This window comes from Peromyscus leucopus, chromosome 10 (genome assembly GCF_004664715.2).
Source record: "Peromyscus leucopus breed LL Stock chromosome 10, UCI_PerLeu_2.1, whole genome shotgun sequence".
Classification (NCBI taxonomy): domain Eukaryota; kingdom Metazoa; phylum Chordata; class Mammalia; order Rodentia; family Cricetidae; genus Peromyscus; species Peromyscus leucopus.
Genome location: NC_051071.1, coordinates 76,671,056 through 76,694,377, shown reverse-complemented (window position 1 = coordinate 76,694,377; position 23,322 = coordinate 76,671,056). Strand labels below are relative to the sequence as shown.

At 39.4% G+C, this 23,322-nt stretch overlaps 1 protein-coding gene across 1 annotated transcript; it reads right to left on the bottom strand.

The window, feature by feature from the left end:
* Window positions 1–3,649: 3,649 nt before the first annotated feature.
* Window positions 3,650–22,739, bottom strand: LOC114701714 (alpha fetoprotein). Its single transcript, XM_028881871.2, has 15 exons — window positions 22,602–22,739; window positions 21,840–21,891; window positions 20,784–20,916; window positions 17,344–17,555; window positions 16,141–16,273; window positions 14,845–14,942; window positions 13,289–13,418; window positions 11,422–11,636; window positions 9,256–9,388; window positions 8,508–8,605; window positions 7,841–7,979; window positions 6,049–6,272; window positions 4,827–4,959; window positions 4,265–4,319; window positions 3,650–3,786 (listed from the first exon to the last, which is right to left on the bottom strand). Exons 1-14 carry the CDS (start codon window positions 22,726–22,728, stop codon window positions 4,275–4,277), a joined length of 1,872 nt encoding a protein of 623 aa, XP_028737704.2. The 5' UTR covers window positions 22,729–22,739; the 3' UTR covers window positions 3,650–3,786; window positions 4,265–4,274.
* Window positions 22,740–23,322: the final 583 nt, after the last annotated feature.

Genomic DNA, 23,322 nt, shown 5'->3' with positions numbered 1-23,322 from the left:
CTCTTCTTTAAGGAGATTCAATGGTGATTGAATCCCTGCATGTGTCTTTGGTGATGTAATCATCCCTTCATTCTTCTGAATCCTTGTGCCCCTCATCGTTACTGTGCGTTCCAGGAAAATGCCACCACCCTCGGCTGCCCGGTATCCTTGGAGACGAACAGGCCTTCACTTTTTCTACTAGCCTGGGAGTATCAGGGCTGGGGGTGAGGCAGCTGGCAATTTCCTCAGCCAGCAGCGTTTGCTGTCGGGTTCTCTGGTGAGGCTGGGCCACTGCCTTTGTTCTGAGAACAGGTAGGGCCGCTGGCTGGCTGAGCCCCGCTATCTAGTGAGAGCATCAGTAGGCTCTGAAATCAAGCCGTTCTGCTGCTGTCTGGCAACTACAGTGGTCTCCACTCCAGCAGACTGCAGGCTATTTTCTCTACAGTTACAGTTTTGGTGTGACATGTCCCCACGGACCCACAAGTTTGAACACTTGGTCTCCAGCTGATAATACTCATTTTGTGTCAGAGATGGGGGTGGGATGTGAAACTTCTGGAAAATGGGTCCTATAGAATGTATAAGGATTGTAGCTCGGCCATCTGTCTGGGCCCCTATTTCTGGTTTCTGGCCAAGCCCAAGTAACAAGCCGCTGCTATAGTATAGGCTCCTGCTCCATAGGGTGAACCCTTGGCCACGCCTTCCCCACCTTGGCCACGCCTTCCCCACCGTGATAGGGTCTGAGTCCTTGTACTATGAGCCAAAATAAACCCTCCCTCTCAGTTGCTTCTTCAGATAGTCTGCAAGAGATGTAACTCATATGCCAAACCAAGTAGGATTGCTGTTTGCGTTCTGTACTTCAGGAGGGTTGAAGTCTGGCTTCTGTGTCAAGGCAGAGTTGCTGATTAAAAGAGACAGAAACTGTTGTCCATAGAAGTCACAATCATAGCTCGTTTCCATGACTTGGGGTGGCCTCTGAAGATGGGCTAAGGTGGAATTTGTATTTCTAGAACGGGCATGCTAATGCCCCATGCTCTGTAGAAATTCACAGAGGACACTAGGGTATGTTCTGGGACTGGATGATGGAGCTGACTCAGCCAGGTTGATATTCTTTCTCTTAGGAATATATTGCTCAGTCTGTAAGAGATAATAAAAATTCAATTTAAACTCTGTAATATTTTAAGTGAACTTAGTGAATCACTGTCATTGAAGTATAATTGATACGTAGTTAAACTGCAAATACTTAAATTGATAGATGTTTATGTAAACCATCATCACAATCAAGATTATGAACATACAGCCATCACCTCCAAAATGACCTCAGGGCCCTTGGTAATCCTTCCCTCCAACATCTTACTATTCCTTCCTTCCTCAAACAAACCACCCCTGCATCCCATCATTATACATTGATATTTAGTCTCTGTATTTTTACATGAATATAATTATAAGATGTGCACTCTAGCCGGGCGGTAGTGGCACACGCCTTTAAATCCCAGCACTTGGGAGGCAGTGGCAGGTGGATCTCTGTGAGTTCGAGGCCAGCCTGGTCTCCAAAGCGAGTTCCAAGAAAGGTGCAAAGCCACACAGAGAAACACTGTTTCGAAAAAACAACAACAAAAAGATGTGCACTCTATTATCTCACTTTTCATGAATGGTATTTGAGAAATGTAGTTGTTTTATTTGATATGTCAATTGTTCTTTTTTTCTTAAATAGTATTTCACTGTACAAATATGAATATTCCATGCTTGGCTCATTAGCCCACCTATTGTACAATTTTGTTGCTTTCAATTTTAAGTCATTTCAGATAAAGCTGGAACATTTGTGTGCATTTCTTTGTATGAACATACACATCTTTAGGGTAGATATCTACAAGCAGAATGTCTGTACCATAATGTATGCATGCTTAAATTTATAAGAAAATTGTTTCACAAACAGGTGAACCATTTGACACTCCAGTAAGCAGTGTATGAGTTCTCAGCCTTCTGAAACCTTTAGACAATTGATATAGTCAGTATTTTAATTACAACTATTCTAATAGGTATGTGATCATGCTTCATTTTACACTTAAGTAATGATTATGTTTGGCATGTCTTCATGTTTTGTTTGTTTGTTTGGCTGTCTGGCTAGTTGGTTGGTTTTGCCATCATGGCCACTTGGTATAGCTTGGGTAAAGGCATCAGTTAGTTACTTTTCCTTTTTTATTGTGTTGTGTTGTTTGCTTGCTCATTGTTTAGTTTTGAGAGTTGGTTAATATCATCTGGAAACAAGTAAGCTCTTTGTCTTATGTGATTTGCCTGTCTCTGCCTTGCAAAAACATTTCCCCAATCTTGGATTCATCCTTTTCATTCTGTTAATGATGTCTTCTAGAGTTGAATAAAACTTTCAATTTATTTCTTTATGGATTATACATTTGGTGTCATATTTAAGAGGGATGTGTCTACCTCTCACCAAAATATTTTCTAAGTTCTGTAATTTTGCATGTTACATTATGATTCATTTTGGTTCATGGTGTGTGGTATAAAGCATAGCTCTCAGTTCTCCAAGCATGTAGTGCAGACTTCCAATTGTCTCAGAACCATTTGTTGGAAAACCTTTTCCCTGGCCCGTGGTTTGCCTGGTCACATTACTCAAGGATCAGTTATCCACATTCATTGTGAGTTCCTTTCTGGCCACTTAATTCTGTTGCACTGACCTGTTTTTTGTATTTACACAAATGTTCTATTTTTGCTACTGTAGGTTTATAAAACTCCTTAAAGTAGTATGGCCCTGATATTTCATCCTCCAACTTCCAAACATTGTACACCTCATCGCTTCTGTCTTCTTTAATCATTCTCAAAACTATTTTGTAGTTTTCCATATGCAACCTATTCATACTTTTCATAGCATCTGCTTCTAAGTGCAGTGATGTACTACTTACTCCCAGGAGCCGTTCATGCTGTGTTGATTTGCCCAGTCCATTTCTGTGTTTTTCTCTTTTGTGGAAAGCCCTATCCTTGGGCTGGAACTGCAAAACACACCCTCTTCTTCCCAGAGTTTTTATCAATGATTGTGCCAATTTCCTCTATCGAACTGATCTCACCAACACTGTGGTTCTCTCAGCAATTTTCTATCACCTCCTTAAGGTCACAACTTAGTGCCACTGCCTTTTTATTGTCTCTCTTACTCTCTACCAAAGCAACCAGTGACTAAGGAGTCAGTGACCATAGAGTGACTGTTCCTAGAACAGGGCCTGCCAGTCAGAGAGTGCTCACTCCGAAAAGAAAAAGATAAATAAACACCTTTGATCAAAGCAACTGCAGCCCAGTGGACATGTTTTTAAGTGTTTATGAATAGAGAAGTAAACAAGATTAAGAAAAACACATGTTGAATTTTCATGTATCCTATGAAAAATAATAACATAATTTCTCATTGTCTGTTTTATTCTTCACTAGTACACTTAAGAGGTCATATGAGGAGCAACGGGACCAGGCAACACCTAGCAGTGCTTGTTTTGAGAATGTTTTCTCGGGTCATCAAAGCATCAACTTCTAGTGTGATAGATCCATTGTGGGTGGCTTTCATCTCCCACAATGACCACTACTTGTGAATTTTAACAGAATCTGTTTTAGCCAATGACATGTTGAACTCTCTAAAAAATTATGTTTTCATAAATAAGCAGACAAGGAAAAGAAAACTAGTTGGGAAGTCTTTATTTCTGAGGTAGAGAAATATCACATGGAAGTCTTGACCATGTCATTAAAGTATTGTCAGTTACAATTAAACCAAAAAGCTCTCGCCAAAGTGTCAACTCATTTTGTCCTCTCTTCCCTCTGGAAAAAAAAATAGTTTATATTATTAATTGAGTAGGTAGAGAAGGTAAAAATGTTTTGTTAATAGGAACATAGGAAGGCCTGTTGATTGGAACTTCTGAAGCCTTTGAAGTCTCCCAAACTTTTGTTTCAGTATTTTCTTACATTTATTTATTTATTTATTTATTTATTTATTTATTTATTTATTTATTTATTTATTTATTTTTAGACTTTGGATACTCTATCTGCAATTACAACGTTATGCCAGAAGAGGGCATTGGTTGTGAACCACCATGTAGTAACTGAGAATTGAACTCAGGACCTCTGGAAGAGCAGCCAGTGCTCTTAAACTGCTGAGCCGTCTTTCCAGCCCCCTTGTTTCAGTATTTTAAAACTAAACCTGTTTTATTAAATTATACTCATTTTAAAGGAATTTCATGGTATTTCTTAGAATCTTCATCAACATCATGATTTAGCCTGGGGCTGAAAATTTTGTTACCTGGAGGAATTCAAACTCCCAAAGCAGCACGAGTTCTTGAAATCAACTTTGGACCCTGAAAGTCAAGAACACATAAAAATGCTCAGATAGAGGGACGAGGGATGGTGACAGTCATACAGTCAACTCAGGCAATCCCTTGTTTCTACCGTGGGTGTACAAAAATGTGCTCCTAAGTGAGTCCAAGTGGATATCCTAAAAATAGTCTCCTAAGACCTTGGTTATGTAATTAGTACACTAACTAGTGAACTCTTTTAATTCAGTTCCTGAAAACTGATTAACTTTAGCTCAGAAAAGTCTACATTGTCATCAATTATTTATATACATTTAATCATTCTCTCCATTAGGAAATAAATCAAAATTACTGATTCTCTTAATGTAGTTTAAATTTTCAATTCTCCCTGATACTGAGGAAAATGTTATTATTTTTGAACCTCAAGAAATATCCAAAGAAAATTTAAATCTGTCATTATTTCAAGTTGTAGATTTGCAGGATATTATTTCCATTCTTTACTGCAGGATGCTCCATGCCAAGACTTTGGGGAATAAAATGTTTCGAACGCACCTCTTCTGCGAAACAGACTTCCTGCTGCTGGCTTTGGCAGCACTTCTCCAAAAAGCTGGAGAAATCGGCAGTGACAGCCTCGTGTTGCTCCTCCGTCATGCGAGGCTTTTGCTTCACAAGGTTAACGAGAAGCCTGTGGTTGAAAACAGAAGGAAACACAGGGACGCCTGTCATGCAATGGCGCTTTCCCAAAATGCTTTTGGTAGAACGTTTTCAGAGCCCTGGCAGTCCCCACCCTTAGCCAATACTCCTTCCACTCATTGCCAGGCTTAGCCCTCCCAGTTTAGATCAGAAAGACTGAGGCTGGAAACATGCCAAGCTGCTGGCCTGCCCTGGTGCAAGTTACAGATGAAACACCATGTCTGGATTCAACATGCTTTTATGGAGTGAACTGTGCGGTCTCTGTCTGGCTTGCCTACGTTATCCTTTCCTATTCCCTCTTCTGTAGTGTGGTTTATCCATGCACACAAGCCCAGATGTCTAGATGCTGACACCTGCCGCTGTCATACCTTAACCCAAGGATCACTGGCCGCCTACACTACTCACTTAGCAGTGATTATATGGTGGACTTAAAGCTGGCAGGGCAATAGGGAAGGCTTGGGAGAAAAAGCCTCATTCTTATTATTCTCTGCTGACTGAAGTGAAGAAAAATAGAAGAATGGGTCTCCCAAGGAAGGAAGGCCCTGTGCAAAGCCAGTGAGTATTAAATTTAAATTAAAATGCATGGGTATTTGAAGAATGTAAGTTCCACTAGCTTCATCCCGATCACCATTACAGAATGTCACTTGTCATCAATAAAATGTGTATTTATCCCCTTTTATTTTAACAATATGGTTTAGTCAGATATAATTATCCTGCTTATAAATGCAGTCACACATGTCCTCTAATTGGAATGGAAGTACCCAGACTCACTACAAAGATCTCTCCTAATTTTTCAAAATAGATCATCCATTTTCCTTCTACCCAAAATATATCACAGCTGTTAGGACAGAGATAATTTTTTATAAAGGGAAAATTGTCTGCCTTAGTGGATTTTTCCAAACCAACTTCCCCTACAAAGCTGTATGAAAACTGAAACAGAACTAATTTCAATGAGATACTTCAGTGCTTCAAGGATAGTTATGTTCTAGGGAACCTATGAGTCATAGAAATGTAAAGCAGGAGTCTCGGCTCCCCCCTCTAGCACTGGTCTTCTCCAGGGTAGAGCATAACAATGTCTTACTCTTGTTTCATGGTTTGCAGAGCTATGCCCTGAGCTTGGCACAGATCCTTGGTCAAGGTGAATTTGTCATCAGAAAATGGCGGAGGGACATAGCTTTCATCTATCACCAAGCTGGTGATGCATGGCCTCCTGTTGGAATATGAAGAGTTGCAGCAGTGGCCAATGCCAGGGTTCAAAGGGTTTGCTTCATGTCGTATACACAAGTGTCCAATGAAAAGGTCAGCCTGGTTAGGAGAATGAAAAGGAAGAAAGCAGGGAAATGAAATTAGCCACCGAGTTGGTTCACAATTCCTGAAATCTCATGTAGTGACACCCAGTGTCCAAGAACTTATCACTAATATTACACGAAAACTTGCTATGTATTATTGTTGCCATACTAACAGCATGTTGTGGACTTGAATGTTTGCCCATTTGCTTGGGATGAAACAATATGGAGTGACAGATTTTTAACACATGTGACATTGATGAAAGCCCTTTAGCTGGCTGAAATATGCTTCTAGTTGCACACAGACTTTTAAAAAGGAAAAATATCTCTATCTTGATGTGTACAAATCAATCGGTTGTTTTCTATGTGTATCTGGTTAAGTTTTGCTTTTCTTTAAACGTTTGTTTTATTTTTAGGCATGTGTACATGGGGTGGGGGTGGGTGTCTGTGGAAGACAGAGGCATCAAATCTCCGTGGATCTGGAGTAAAGGGTGTTTGAGAGTCATTTTCAGCAGGTGCTGAGAACCAAACTTTTTTTTTTTTTTTTTTGAAACAGGGTCTCACTGTACAACCCTGGCTGTCCTAGAACTCACTCTGTAGACCAGGCTGGCCTTGAACTCAGAGCTCTGCCTGCCTCTGCCTCCCGAATGCTGGGATTAAAGGAGTGCACCACCCCCAAGCAGTACACACTTTTAACTGTCCAAGCTATCTCTTCAACTCTGGAGTTTGGGTTTTGATGCAGAGAATCCCTTTCTGAAGGTCAGAATAGAACAAATCTAACCTTTGCAATTTTTATTACATACACACACACACACACACACACACACACAACTCATAGAAAATAAATGGTTGTATAAATGTGTATTTAAGGCTTTAATATAGATTCTTCAATCTCACATACTTCAAAGATAGCTCTTAAATATCTAGTTATAAATTTTAATTATTTTAGCATGTTTGTGTGCTTACTATTCTCAGGCTAAATCTACGTGAGTCATTCAGATTATCTAATCTAAGACAGTCACCCTAGAAAAATGGTACAATTTCTATTCTTAAGTATCAATGCAAACAGCTCAAGCTTACTGGCAGAAGTCTCCTTGCAATGTGACATGAAAATGAAGGAGCTTACTATGCAGAACATGGATCTTACTCCTGTACTTTACCTTGGGAACAAACTGCCCCAAATAGCGCTATAATGTTAAGACTGGCCTGCAAAGGCAGATCCTTAAGTATGGCTAAAATAAGATAACGAAGTGCAATATATTGTAAGTAAAGCTTTGCTTTTCAAATATTAAAGTAAGAATTTAGATAATATGAATAAGTTGAATAACATATTGGCTATTATCCTTCCTATACATAAAGCTTGCTTATATATTGTTGAACAAATTGGCTACACTTCTACCAGGCGTTCTAGAAGGGCAGCAAGCCTGGATCAAGGCAAACCACCGAGAGACAGCACTCCCACAAACCCCTCCATTTGAACTCACTGAGCAAACGAAGCAAACGCCATCTCCACTATTTCTCCTAGGATGGAAATAGGGAACAGCTTCAAGTCAAACAGCAGAAACGAGAGAGAGAGAGGATACTCACCGCTCCCTCACCACAGGCAGACCATTTATCCTCGCTGAGCTGGCAGCATGTGGATGCAATGCCCACCATCTTCCCGGTGAGGTCTATCAGCTCTGCTGACGTCATCTGAGGGACTTTCCTTGTGTAAGTAATGAGGAACCTGAAAGAAGCATTTTTACCGTGCCGTCATGAGTTTTTACTCCTTCTCGAGGGCCTACTTTTGGTGTCAGGAGACATGAGCATATGGCTCAGCAGTTGAGAAGTTTTTATTCTGACATCACTCCACATGCTCTCGTCTTCCCCGCGTATCACTATGGGATGCAGACGCCGCAGCAGCGGGCTATCTTCCCAGCATCAGCACTTCCTTGATTTCGACTGTGACCATTGGGTGTTGGAACCTTGACAGGCTGTGAGCAAAATTGACTCCTCTCCTGCAAAAAGCTGCAGGGTGTGGGGAACCTGCAGCCAGTTCAATAGATCAGATTCCACAGGTGCTCTTGTGGATCCCTAAGGGGGAACACCGACCTGGGAGGAATCATGTAATCAGTTTTATACTGACTTCTGTCCAACTGGGGATGGAAGTGAGAGCAGGAGCGGCTTAGGAATTTAAATTTATGTTTCCCTCACCTATTAAAAGTGTGACATCACTGAACACACAACAACAACAACAACAACAACAACAACGTACTCCTTTTGTAAGTAGTAGGCCCCCAGCTTCTGGTAGAGAGCACAGCTCTGCTTCGCCAGGGCTTGGCTCTCCTCGACGTGTTTTTGCAGTTCTTCTTCCTAAAAGTACAGATATTATTACATGCATTTTTCTCTCCTCCCAGACACACAATTTTCTTTATGCCAGTAGCTTATTCCATTACAAAACCCATCTTGGAAGCCTTTATAAAACATTAAAGATGATAGAGTGTGACCTTTGAAAATTAAAACAAATGAACTCTTGAGAACACAACCACCAGATAGAGAGCTGAAATTTCTGTGTAAGATTTTGCCTTCCCAAAACTGTCAAAAAATGAATATTCTCTCTATTCTATTCACCATAGAGCATTTGACCAACATTTTTATTTCTTATATAAGCCATTGGTTAGGGGTTGGAATAATTAATAGTTAGGTTACTAGTTTATACATATAATTAGCTAATTACTAGTTAATAAATAGTTACTTTTCATTTTAATAAAAAATAATCTATTTTTATTATTTTGTGAGGAACATGTGCTTTTCAAAGGACATGTGTGGAAGCCTCTCAAACATTGTAGAGCAGGTTTCTTTTCCTTCTCCCTTCACATGGTCCCCTTCAACTCAGGTCCCCAGGCTCATGATACGGGTACCTTTACCTGCTGAACCATCCCTCTGGCCCACAAACAGTATTTACAATGCTTCTTTATCAATGCAGTTTTACAGATTATGCCCCAAATTCCAGAGCAGCCTACCACATTGTCCTGGCATGCAAGTGAGCTTTCAGGCTGGGAACATTTCTCCAACATCTCCTGGTAGGTTTTAGCAATTCTTAGAATGACAGAGACAGCATAGTTGGGATTTCTTCTTGAATATTCATAAAGAAAGCTGGAATATGTAGGAAAAATATCATGTTGTTGAAACTAAGACCAAATTACACCATTAATTCCCTAACCATTCCTATGTAATAGTCAGAGCAAATAGGCATTAAAAATCAAATAGCAAGTGAAGCAGAAAAAAACGAACATAATTTAAACTCTATGAACAGCAAAACTCTTAATGCAGGCTATATGTATAGTCCCTTAAATTACTCTGTAAAATATCCTTTCATGGAAGCATGACATCTGCCAGAAAATAGATGGAACTGGAAATCATTAAGTTAAGTGAATAAGCTGGTTTCAGACAAACTCTACATATTTTCTCTCATATGTGGAACCTAGTTCTAAAACTATGTATGCATGTATGTGAAATTATTTTTAATTAAAGAAGAATGATACAAATAATGCTGTTTTATTTTCCTTCATATTTTATGTTGGCTTTTTAGCGATGAGGTTTATAATCATTTAACCAACAGATATATTTTCCAGAGAGTACTGGATGCTAAAATTGCTCTAAACAGTGAAGGGATAATGCCATGTAGCAGAAAATCTCTTTCCTCCTCGAAGCATTTGTTATAAGGAGGCAGAAGCAAGTTTAAAATGGGTCATGTATCTTTGGTAGTGACAAATCAATGGAGAGAAAATAAAGAAAGATGAAGGGCAAGAAGAGAGGTGGCGCCCAATGAGGGGTAGTCACTAATTGGGCTTGTGGTCAAGCACAGCTCCTTTGGGTAAGTGATACAGCAGCAGAGGCGTGAGGGAAGGAAGTGCAAAGGTGTGGAGGAAGACCATTCTTAGCTGAGACAATTTCCACTGCAAACATTCTTTGCCACCAAAGGCCTGTCTCTATGAAGCACACTACTAGCTTTCTTAGATGTGTATGCACATATAAGTGTGAAGATTGCTCTTTAATATTAATTGTGTTCCATGGTTATAGATATTGGTAGTGCTTACTTATACCACCAATAAAATCTCTAGCTGTGTCTCCTGAATCTAGTCTTTTTTTTGTTTTTGTTTTTTGGTTTATATAATTTTATTTAGCAGTACAAATGATATGTGAATTTTCTGATTTTTAGGCAACGAAAGAGCTATGTCTTCTGGGAATACTGGGGAGAAAATTGAACCATTGTTTTCACTGCTGCGTTAGAATCAGACTCTCGAATTGATAAAGGTCCTCGGAAATCATTAAATATAATATCCTAAGAGCTGCACAAATCCCTCTTCTAACAACATCCACAGGTACATACAGTAAAGGAAAAGGTATTAACTTGACTGTTGGCAAATAGAATGAATACATACCTATTGATTCTACTACAAAAAAACTACCATTGTGAAAATGCTCTAAATGTGTTTCCATTGGCTTAAAAATTCAATAAATAGTGAGCAATCTGTTTCAATGAAAGACTGCCCATCTGTCTCTAGCTGTTGAGTTACATTTAGGGGAATGGTTTTTAAAAACATGTATAGCAAGAGAGTCTATTCATGATCTTGGGCCCTTCTTGTTTTCAAATTTAATTTTATTTATCTATTATTACTTGAGGGGGAGGCACATATGCCGTAGCATGCATGTGTTATCCAGGAGCACTTTTGGAAATTGGTTCAATCACTTTCCCTGGTTTGAACTCAGGTAGTCAGGCTTGTGTGGCAAGTACTTTTCCCCACTGTGCCAACTTGCCAGCCTAAGCCTTCCTTATTACAGAAATATCTATATTATCTTTGAAATGTATGGTGGCTATCATATGAGCGAGATATGTAACTAGGATGGCATTCCTTATTTCAGAGAAAATACAAAACAAAATTTAGATTCATAAGCAAGCCAATTAATAGTGATTATTGATTATTGTGGAAGTCTCATCACTACCACAGATCTCATCCCCTAGTTACTGGTTCCCTGCTTGCAGCTCCTTAGCATCACAGCATCAAGACAGACAGCCTCAACTGAGCTCAAAAACTATAGCCACCACTCCCCATGCCAACAAAACAAAGCTTCCAATCACATGATGGTCTTTATCATTGTGAACATAGATTTACAGAGCATGTTACCTTGCCATGAACATGATTTTTTCCTCTGAAGAAAATTGGCCAAAATTTCTATCTCCCAAAAACCCATTTAGATTTGGAGATAAACCTTCAGGTCTGTCATCGTTTTCTGCATTAATTATGCAATAGCCAAGTTCCAGTGTAGGTAATTTGCAGCATTCTGCTATTTTGCTTGACAGAATATCTTTTTGAGAACATATATACGACATGACCTTTTCCTGTAGTGGGTATAACAAAATATAAATCTCAAAGATTTATCCTTTAAGGTAGGAACTTAAAGCTTAAAAAGGAAGTGGAAGAAGATATCAATGGAAAGGTGAAGAGAAAAATCAAGAGCCAATACAGGCATTTTGCTTCATCTCTCTTTCTGTTTTTTAACTCCTCTCTCTCTCTTCCCTTTTATTTTGCTCACCTTGCTTTTCCTCATTGCTTTCCGAATTGTTCAAGACCTCTTTCCTGTAAGTCCTTCTTTCTATTTTAATAAAAATCTTCAAGAAATGAAGGAAATATGCTGCTCAAAACCACACAGCATCTTTTTATTGGTATTGAAATTTTCCAATGGACAATATTCGCAGCGGGCATTCTGACCTTGCCAGCTCTCCCCTCCATCTTGATCAAAAAGATATGCAGTGACCCACTCTGCCCTCCAGAGGGCAGTCTCTAGACAACAAACCCGCGGTGAAAAATCCTGGAGAGAAAACTTTTGTCTCTCTGCTCAGGGGCATTATCAGCTGTGATGGTTGAAACCTAATATTCAGTTGTTAAAGCCTTCCTTAAAATACTGAAATTATTTTTCTACTCTCAATAAAAAAGTAACTACAAGCTCCAAAAGTTAAAAGGTAATTTTTTTAACCGTCTATGAAAATCAATAAAATTGTTACTTACAAACCAAGAAAGCTGTCATCAAAGAAAAGCAAAATGCTTCTTTTGCTGGTATTCCTAACTGACCGATGAATTCTTAGTGTGATGAGCAAATAAATACTCAAACCTATGCTTCCTGGTTTATCCTCACGACAGGGGTGCCTGTTGTCCAGCTCTGTCCCTGGCAACCCTGCCACCTGCTGACTTCCCTGACTACCCCTACAAAAGCACCACAGGAGTGTACTGAAAGGAGTCTTTCCTGCCCCAGTTTTCAAGTCACTTGAGCCTCTAACAACAGTGATTTTTTTTTAAGTCTCCTTGGTGTCACAGGGATGAGAGGGGAAGTGATTTGTTGTATGTAGACTTCTTGTTCCATGTCTAGAAAGCCCAGGATTGGCCCAAAATTGCCATGCCATGTACATGACCACTTCTTATAGATTCTATTGCTAGGAGTTTGGGGTTTTAGTTCTTTTTAATCCCTTTATTCACACCTCTGCTTGCCATGAATGGACATTTTTCCCTTGTGCAACAGTTTATTGGTTATTTTTACTTATAAATCTGTCATCAAACTATGACAGACTCTCTTGATGTGACAGGCATTGTCCTGTAGACATATCAGTGAACAAGACAGTCTATAACTCCATGAAGGCCATTGTCTTATCTCTCTGATTAAACTATACATTCCTTGATGTCAGTTTATGTTTTCCTAGTGCCTCTCATGGTGAACCAGCGGCTAGCTGGGTGGTAGAAGATACTCACTGTACTTCAGTCAAATAAAGAAACAAATGTACCTTAGTCTCACAAACAGGGGCAGGGATTGCTAAGGCCTGAAGTGAAAGCTGAGATCAAGAACATAGCTTAAATTCTACCCTTAGAAAGCCTATAACTTCACAAGGTCACAGTTACCATACACTGTGCTCTGGCCAAGGCAGGTGGCCTTCATTTACAGTGAGACAAAGTGAAAAGGGAGGAAGTAGAAATCATCTCATAGAAAGAGAGAGACTCCTACCCCATCCTGCAGGCACTCCAGCGCGTTTCCTAGACAGCACTCCTCATGGATGTGGGACACATCCAGGACCAGCTTCTCAATCTCAGTAAAATTCGCCCTGGGAAACTTTTGACTTAGCTTAATAATGGTTCTGGGAGAGGAAGATTTAAAGAAAAAAAATCAGCTTGTTTATGTATTAGAATGAAATCTCATGTCTATCAAGTGTCTGTTGAGTTACCTCCAAGGGGAAAGAACTGAGATGTCTTAGGTCATCAGCTTCAGCCCTACCTCTCCAAGCTCTGTAGATCATGGGCTGGGTCTCCAAATAATTTGTAAGTAATTCATAGCTTCGTAAAGACTCTCTAGGGACTCAAGATAAATGGTGTCCTTGCTTGTTCACCTCTGACTCTGAATATTTGGGACCCACTTGTCTATAATTCCAGCAGGCAGAAGGTGGAGGCAGGAGAATTGGGAGTTCAAGTCCAGCCTAACTACCAGATTCTGCCTCAAAGGGGACAAATACATATTTTTATTAAAGAATAAATGAAGAAGGGGTGGGAAAATTCTTTGAGAATAACATTTGCTTTTCATTTCTTAGAAATAAAGAGTTGTGAGAAGCCAGCGAGGCTGCAGATGCCCAAATCAAGGAAACGAAAGAAGTGGAGCATACTTAATGTTGGAGACAAGTCAACAGATCAAGGCAGAAGGAAAGGATAAATGAACGCTGCCTGCATCTGGGGATTCCATTCATGGGAAGGACTAGCCATGCACATATCCCCGCTCCTTGAGTAGATGCTTGAGTCATTGCTACTGATGAGAGGGAGTCTGGGGACAACTGGGGAGCATATGGCTCTACTTTCTGATAGATACATTATGCAATTGCTGTAATTGTTTCTTCATTTCTATTTTACTCCTAAGACAGATTTTTAAAGTGCTTCGTGAACTGATCATTAAGTTTCTGGCAGAATTGGGAGGTAATTGAAGGGTAAGTCGGGCCTCTTCCAGAAGGAATTCCCAGCCAGTCTTTGGAACTAACTATATGACTAAAAATGTCCGTTGAGTCTCAGCTGTGCACAATACTCATGACTCACATCATTTAGAACTTTCTTTTCACCTGCCACTGGGCTCTGAAGTTGTTGCCTCGAGGGAATATTTTAATGAGAAGCAACATTTGACACAATGGAGCCAATTAGGAAGCACAGTTAACATGAAGAATTTCTTGTTAGGCCACAAGTCTGAGATGCCTCTCCATGAGGGTTGGCCTACTTTGTAGAAGAGCTAGGGAAATATGGTCTAACAAGGTGGTATAGCTTGATTGTAGATAGAAACTAAAATGTCTAGAACAGGCAAACAGTATAAACCTTAAAATTCTCTCTCAAACATCACCCCAGTGTGGCTTTTGTAAGTAATAAATGGCCAAGTGATCTGATAAGTTCCTTCTGATCCTAAGATTTCATGATTCTAACCACAGTCTCCATCACCAAAGGGGACTTTGCTTGGTAAGAGTGACATTGAGAAAAAATAAACAGCAATTCTACGGCACCTAGCTGATTGCCTCCATAGAAGCTTAAACTTACATGGCCTGGAGGTTTCGGGATCCAAATTTCCTTATTACTGCACATACATGCTCATTCAGCAAGCTGCCTTCTCTTAATTCCTTTGCGATTGATGCCCTCTAGATGCAGAAGAAGTGAAGTGTTAAAAAAAAAAAAAGCCCATGTACTCTTTCTAAGAATTAGAAAAGCAATGGGTACAGATAACATGTGAAAGTCCATGGAATATTTTTTTTCTTAACTTAGAATTACCAGACATTTAAGCAAATTATTTTTAATGACTTTTAGATTAATTCTTATGTATATTTGTCTGAGATTTATTTAAAATACTTCAAAACAAACATTATAATTTTGATACAGAGACCATATGGACAGTGTGCCTTTCCAGCCTGTAGGCAAACTGAAGCCCACTGACACCTGCTCCATTAAAAAAAACATGATTGTGTCACAGTCTGGTATTGAGGAAAGTCATGCACTTCTTAGAAATCTGGGCCCAGTTGGGGCTATATAAGACTCTGTCTCAGCCAGGCAGTGGTGGTGCACGCCTTTAATCCCAGCACTCCAGAGGCAGAGGCAGGTGGATCTCTGTGAGTTCAAGGCCAGCCTGGGCTACAGAGTGGGTACCAGGACAGGCTCCAAAGCTACACAGAGAAACCCTGTCTTGAAAAACAAACAAATAAAAAAAAACAACAAAAACAGAAAAGACTCTGTCTCAAAAAGTAAAAACAAGCAAGCAAACAAAAGCCAGAAGCTGAAATATGCTCCACTTTGCTGACATGAGTAACCCCATCAACGTTCAGCTTCTTTAGCTCTGGTAGGGTCTGCAGTGTACACTACACCTGTAGTGTGCTCATCATCCATGGAGTTATTTATTCTGTATGAATACTGTCTCATGTCTGCATGAGAAGCTGTAGGAATGCATTTCAGTGTCCTACTCTGCAGAAGATACACAGTTCCATCGTTCTGTCCAGTTCATAGCTACTAGTCACCATTTCCATGTAGATTGCTATTACTTCTACTTTCTGTAAATGCTGATTCATGAAGCCACAAAATATACACATTTTTACTTTGGCCTAAAGTTGTACTTTACCATTATAGGTATTGTTTCTAACGATAACTATAAATATAAAAGGAAATTTCACTGATAATGAAAAAGACTCAGTTTAAAAAAAAAAAAAAGGATGTTCATTAGGATGAAAAAGAATTACACTCTTCTGAAGATGATAGTCTCCACCTGAGGCACATTTCCACTTTTAACTCTGTTTTCCTGAGCCATAGCTAGGCCCCATTTAGGTTCAGATAGCTGCACAAAGAGATCACCTTTGTCTGGAAGCATTCCTCTGCGTTTTCAGCTTTGCAGCAAGCTGGGACTGCTTTGTCGTACTGAGCAGCCAAGGAAAGAATGGTAGGCGCATACAGGAAGGGGAACCTTCTTGACACTTCGTAGATGACCCTGTGAAATGGACAACACTTGGAGATTTGCAAACATGTAAAAAAAATGGATGGACTGCAACTGCTCTGAAGTGGACTCTGGGATTTATTTAAAGATTTGAATAACAGCAAAAGCAATGGAGTGCACGGGGCTTTTACTTTACTAGGCCGTTACAGGAGAAATGTCTGTGCTTCTTCCAGATGCTGTCAAAAGTTTTCCTCTCTGTCAGCCCCAGGAGAAAAGAAAAGATCGAATACTTGGTTCCAGAGTCTATTATGAAAACAAGCAAAGATGCTATGATTCTTATCGAAATGTCTTTTTCAGTAAGTCTGCTCAGACATGCCTGGGGAACCAACAAAGCCAGACTTCTTAGTAACCATCCTAGCAAGTCCTCCTCCCTCCTCTATATAGATATATAGATAAATAGATTAGATAGACATATAAATGCATGCGTGGATGGATGGATGGATAGATGATAGATAGATAGATAGATAGATAGATAGATAGATAGATAGATAGATAGATATGGAACATTATATATATATGTATATGTATATATATGTATATATCTGTAACCCAAGCACTTAGAAGATGGAGACAGGAGGAGCAGAGCTATATACTTAGTGCAAGACCAGCTTGGACTTCATGAGGCCCTGTCTCAAAAATAACCTGAAATATTTTTAAAGGAAGGAGAGAGGGTGACAACAGTGCTTGTGAGCATTCAACCAGCCATTTGTGCCAAGCTCATTTGTTCCAACATTACCTGACTGTACAATATTAATTATCAGTTTAGTGAGTGAGATACATAATTAAATACTTGGCTATTGGAAGTCATTCTTTCATTGACTACTGATGCATTTGGGGGTGAAGCGAAATCAAGACTTTAAAGGTGGGAAAGAGATAATGTCTCTCCAGAGGCTGAAGGATCAGAGGCTGGGTCTGCATGTGGTCTGTCCTGCATCTCACAGCCTGTATTAACAGGAGCCCTCGAGGTATTCTTGGTACAGACCTCAACAGACACACACTTCTACACACTCTGGAGTACACTTGTAGATTGCAGAAACACTGACTGCCTGGTGGATGGTCCTTACCTGTTCATGAATGTCTCCCTGTTTTCTTTGTATGCTTTGCAGCTCTCAGCAGGTTCTGGAAAGCTGAAGGGCATGACAGAGGCCACAGCAGTCTTCTTGCGCGCAAGCAGACACTGGTGTCTCCCCTCCCCACTTTGACTGCAGCAGTCCGAGAGTCCATACTTGTCAGAGATCTCCTTCTCATGGCAGATTTCATCCACAAACACAGATATCTGAGAAGAGAAGAATCTGGTTTTTAATGAAATGAGGCCAGTAAGTTAAGAAAATTCCCTGTACGTGCTCAATATGTTTCCTCTCAGTCTGATGTGATGACTTTCCTTGGTAGCTTTTGGGTAAAGGGCTTCTAATTTACATCCTTGGGTAGCACATAAGACATAGCTATTTTATTTTAAAAGAAAAGGAGTCCATGTAATAGTTTATCTTTCCTATCTTAATTTTAAGTTAAGTGATTTTACTCTTTCATTTCATGAAAAATTTGGCCTCAAGGTAATAGAAACTTTCCTCATTGTTTTATATATATTCATTCCATTTGGCCTTATAACAACAGGATGATAATCTAAAATTGAATATTATTTTCAGTTAAAAGTAAAAACAACTTCAAAGTGGACTAAAAATAGAACCACCCTTCATTAGTCATAATTACAGATTTAGCTACAATATTTTAAAATGCTTTCTTCGTTAGTGCCTAAATTCATTGAGATTGGACAAGATCTGAAGAAAGCCTCTAAAAAAATGCATGTTTTGCCCATTTTAGGAAAATCTTTAACTATTATAACTGCTAATATTTTTTAAATCTTTTAGTCTTACTAAAGACTCTACTTCTCAATATCAACTTCTTATTATTGATGTTCTCTAAATGGTTGAGACAGTGTCTCTTCATGAGATGGTCCTTCCTAGCCTGAAACTCACTTGCCCCAGACTCCTGAGCACTGAGGTCATAGGACTATGCCACCATGCTTGTCTCGATCCACCCTTCTAAATAAACCTTTTGAGTTGGAGGTGACAAATCACCCAGTCTGGAACACTGTCCTGAACTCTAATCGAACAAAAAAAATTTTACAATAAGAAGTGGTTTTTGGCATGATTCATGCACACGTTTCTTAACTGACTAACAGAGAAAGACAAAAACAAAAATATAAACCAAGGCTTCTTATTAACTCATAAACTTTAGAGTTTTAGGAAGCAGCTGAGGTTGCTTTCCTACTGGCTGGATTTCATAAGGCCAGAAGGTACTGTGAAAGCTGCTGGGGGAGAAAAGTCATCTCATCTATACTTTTACCCAGCTATAAACTGTACAATTGTTAAGTGTACAATAGCCATTAGCCTGGCTAAGGTATATCCATTGGTGCAACAGGGGCGTGAAGTTACAAGGGTAAATCTGATTGGATATCAGGCCTACTCTCTCCATGTAGGACTGGTGCCTGGCAATGTAAACTGCACCAAGAACCCATGGTTGAGTATGCCGTAGGCCCTAAGAGAGGACCTGTTTTTATTTATTTTACTGAATGGACATAGTATTGGACTGCCTTCTAAACCCTCATCGCTATAGCTGGAGCCTCGTCCAGGCCTCAGCCTGCATCCCTGATGCTTCTATTTGTGGTGGATGGTGATTAATACAGAGACTGACAGCTGCCAAAGTTCAGAAGACTAAACGAGACATCTAAAGAGAGAGGAACATTCTCTGCCTGCAAGAGTCAGGGTCCATTGGGAAAGAGGGAGGAAAGGTAGGAGCCACAGATTGCAAGAAGACTTCTGCAAAACTGTTTTTAGACATGACTGGGCAACTGTACACATGAAGTTACAATGGCTATGGTTGTCTGTACAAGACCTGCACAAAATCAAGCTAGTCAAAACTCCTCACAAAGTCCCAGCCCTTGCAGAGGAGTTATTGGCAGTTGTTGCCTGCTAGAAGACAAAGAGTAGGTTTTCTTTAGGATGTAGCCCTTGGCACATGTACCAGCAGATGGCCCTGTGCCCATGCACATACTGGAAGACACCATGGATTTTTTTTTTTTAAAGGAAACAAAACTGAGACAGAGATGTAGCAGTAAGGGTAGTCTGGAGGACTTGGAAAGAGGGCTTGGAACATGAACGTAATTCAAATAGTTTGTATAAAAGTCTCAAAGAATGCATTTTAAAATATACATTTTAAAAAGATCTCCTCTACAGTGCCCAGACACACAACATTTTGGCTACTTCAACTCCACTGGGACAGAGCTCTGGGGATTTTGTCCCAAACTTGCTAATTTCAACAAGTATAAAGTCCGTTTCCATACAAAAGCAAACTAAAGGATAGTAACTATTTCATAATGAACTTTTATACCAGGACAACTGTGTACTTACACTTGGTGGTTTTTCTGAAGTTCTGATTTACCCCAGTTACCAGATATTGATGCGCCTGTATATTCGCTATATCCAACAACCCGAAGAACCTACTATGGGCCTCACACTCACTGTGCTGTGCTGAACAGTGTGAGCAGCCTGCTAAGGACCTTATTTCTGGAGGCAGATGTCCCCATTTAAACCTCAGTTCTGCCAAACTATAGTTCCCTAAAGGAGTGACTTTTCTGAGCCCCAGTTTCCTGCACAGAAAAATTGTCCTCAGCCTCGGAGAATTATGATAGAGATTTGATTAATTTAATTATTATTATCATAAAAATAGTGTAACAGGGGCCAGAGAGATGGCTCAGAGGTTAAGAGCCCTGGCTCTTCTTCCAGAGATCCTGAGTTCAATTTCCAGCAACCACATGGTGGCTCACAACCATCTGTAATGGGATCTAGTGCCCTCTTCTGGAGTGCAGGCAGAACACTGTATATATAATAAATAAATAAATCTTTTTAAAAAAATAGTATAACAATGTAATGTTATATAAAATCATGATTATATAATAGAGATTGTTGTGTAATTTAGTGATTTAACATTTATAAATTAGACAGGGATTCTGGTGATAAGCTGCAGCTAAGTTCTCTTAGGTCACTGGACCGATGCTCTGATTGGTGAACATCATCTTCCACGTGGTGTTTTGATTAGCAATGCATTTGCAGTAATCCCTAGAGAGACGTCAGCCACACTGTGTGCACAAGAGGAAATGACCTGCCATTCATAGTTAATGTAAATCTCCACGACGACTCTAAATGGACTTAATGTCACCCTGTCTGTGTATTGTAGGTATGAATGCTCAAAGAAGAGAATGTGTCCATGGTTGCTCAGATAATCTTACTGTGTAACCGTAGCTCTGAGTCGCTATTGTTGTTACTCTTGGCTCTCTTTAGCAGCCACCTGCTCTGCGACAGTGCTGCTCAGGATTCCAGGACCGATGGAACGCTGCTTTCATACAACAGGTTTTCAAATAACTAAGAGCACATCTTCCCGGTACCTTCTCTTCTACAGCCTAAATTTTGGTCGAGTTTCAAAGGGGCTTTTCTTTCTGTTCACTCACCTCGTTTTCTAAACACCCTCCATGCTGCTCATCACTGGTGGGTTTCTTAATCGCAGTCAACACATCGCTTATCATTTTGCTTACTTCCTTGAAAGTGGCTTCCGGAATAAACTGGGTAAAGGCAATGGTTGCGCTGAAATAAAACCACATGCGGAGGCTTAAGGACTAGACTCGGGTCACACTTGCCTTCCAAGCACAGCTTTTCCTGTTGGTGGCTTGTGTTCTGATCTGTTCAGAAGACACCCTTTGCTAAAAGTCTGCATGAAATCAGGTTCTAGTCCCTCAGAAATGAATGTCAGCTGTCTTTCTGTTATCCTCATCCATAAAGATGGATGTTAACTCTTACAAGTCAAAATAAGCAGATTTCCAAAAAACGTGCATCCTCCTTTTTGGACTGCTGCTCAGTGTGATACATTGGTAACTGCGAAGACCTGTATTCTTTAAAGTTTTTTTTTTTTTCTTGCTTAATTTAAGCAAAGATTAAGTCATTAGACCTCCAGTTATGTTTGCTCCTATTGTGGCTGATCTCCAGTCCTAGATTGTGGTAGTCTCAGACAGACTCAAAGTGATGTGTGTTCAGGTTTCTGCATATAAATATCACCAGTAACACATGTGTTTAAATTCCTTACTATAAATTTCAAATGGGTAGAACAGAGGCAACATTTAAAGGAATAAAAATTCCTCCACAAATAACAAAAATAGAGATATTTTACTCCCTATGACTTGATATGAAGCAGTCTACAAACTAGTGAATGTTGCAGTCTTTCTATTGGTTCTGATAAGACAGATTTCTGCGCCCGTACAGAGCTATTACTGACTGCTGAAAAATTAATCTTCAGTTCTGAAAATCTGATTTGATTTGCTTCATGGAATTCCATAGGTTAGCATGCAAGGCATTGCCCAAAGTTCAACATTTTGCATGTCTGTTTGATATTCAGTATCAGCAAAGCCTTAAAATTGTCCAATTCCCTCTTGTAATTTAAAAACAATGTATATTCAGTTATCTAAAGATTTTTTTTTTGGCATGGTGTATCTGCAATGCAAAGCAAAACTTACAGGTTAAGTATATTCTTCTCTGTCGAGCACTGGGGAGCATCTAACGTGGAAGCTGGAAAACAAAAGAGATTTTGACACGTGATCATTTCAGCTGGGAAAGCAATCATTGTTGAATTTAAACCCAAACTATAACTTTTAGAACTGAAAAGTTATTAAGAACCACCTGTCTAGATATCTTAATTTTACACTTGGGAAAAAAATAAGGAACAAAGTTAACCAAACTGATCAATTGCAGACTTACCACTAATACTCATATTTCAGACTCCCTAACTATTTGGCTCCCTAATAGTACAGTGTTATGACTTATTTTAGCAGCCTTTGGACATAATTATGCTGCAGTTGGCTCATTCATAGGGATGCTTTTCACGGAGTCAAACAATTAGCCCTTACTGAGAATAAAAATGTTACCTTTTTTTGTCGGTCTGAAGGAGCTAGGACTGTGGCCTGGTTTCCGTGTATAATGTCTTTTCATATACATGATATTAAATGTGTATATGAGATTAAATAAATTAAATAATATCAAAAAATTGATTGATCATGGAATGTACAAAAACTGACTGGGCTAAACATTACTGTGGTTTCATAAGCCTCTTGTAAAATTACATTTACCCTTCATCTAAATCTATCCACCAGTTAAATATTTTTCCTCGTCTATAACAGTAAATACGATGCCTAAATCAAGACGCCTGAAGAGATGCAAATGTGAGAATTTTTAAGAATTTTGTTATAGAAAAATAGCTCCCGAGTTATATAGCATCTTACCTATTCCAAACTCATTTCTATGCAGCGTTTTGGGTTCAGCAAACCTTAGCAGAAAGACGAAGAAAATGGATACCCTCCACTTCATGGTTGCTAGTTTCTCCGGGGCTAGCAGTGGTGGAAGCGGCATGTGGGAGCAGTCCTGCTAGTGTTCTTTTATACCCTTCTTAAGGGACGCCTGTTAACTAGTAACCATCTCTTAGCAAACATATTGCTCTATTTCCTTAGGTTGAAATGGGGCAATTTGCCAATAATTAACAGCAGAGGGGTCATTCGTGTCTTATGTTCAAGGACAGAGACCACTTCAGAGTGCAAAACAGAAAAACATCTTGCAAACGCTGCAAATGTTCTTCTCCACCTACACTGTTCAATTAGGTAATTCCCCCTAAACTGAAGAATAATTCATTTATTCCAACTTAAAACATTGATGTAGCCATAAAGAAAAGATACCAGACTTATTGTGTAACTAAGAACGCATTAATTTTTTAAAAAAGAATAAAATATGTATCATATGCTAGGCTCTGAACATATTGCTTGGTTAGTTCAGACTCTTCATTAATGGACATATTTCTTGATTATAGTATTATTATTTAGCTCAAAAATATTTGTCAATCAGGTATATTTTATTTAGTGTGTTGTGTATGGTTTAACACAGAAAACAGCATAAACCTTAATGAACCAAGTCCCATTCTAATTTAATCTGCCAATGAATAATTCTGTATGT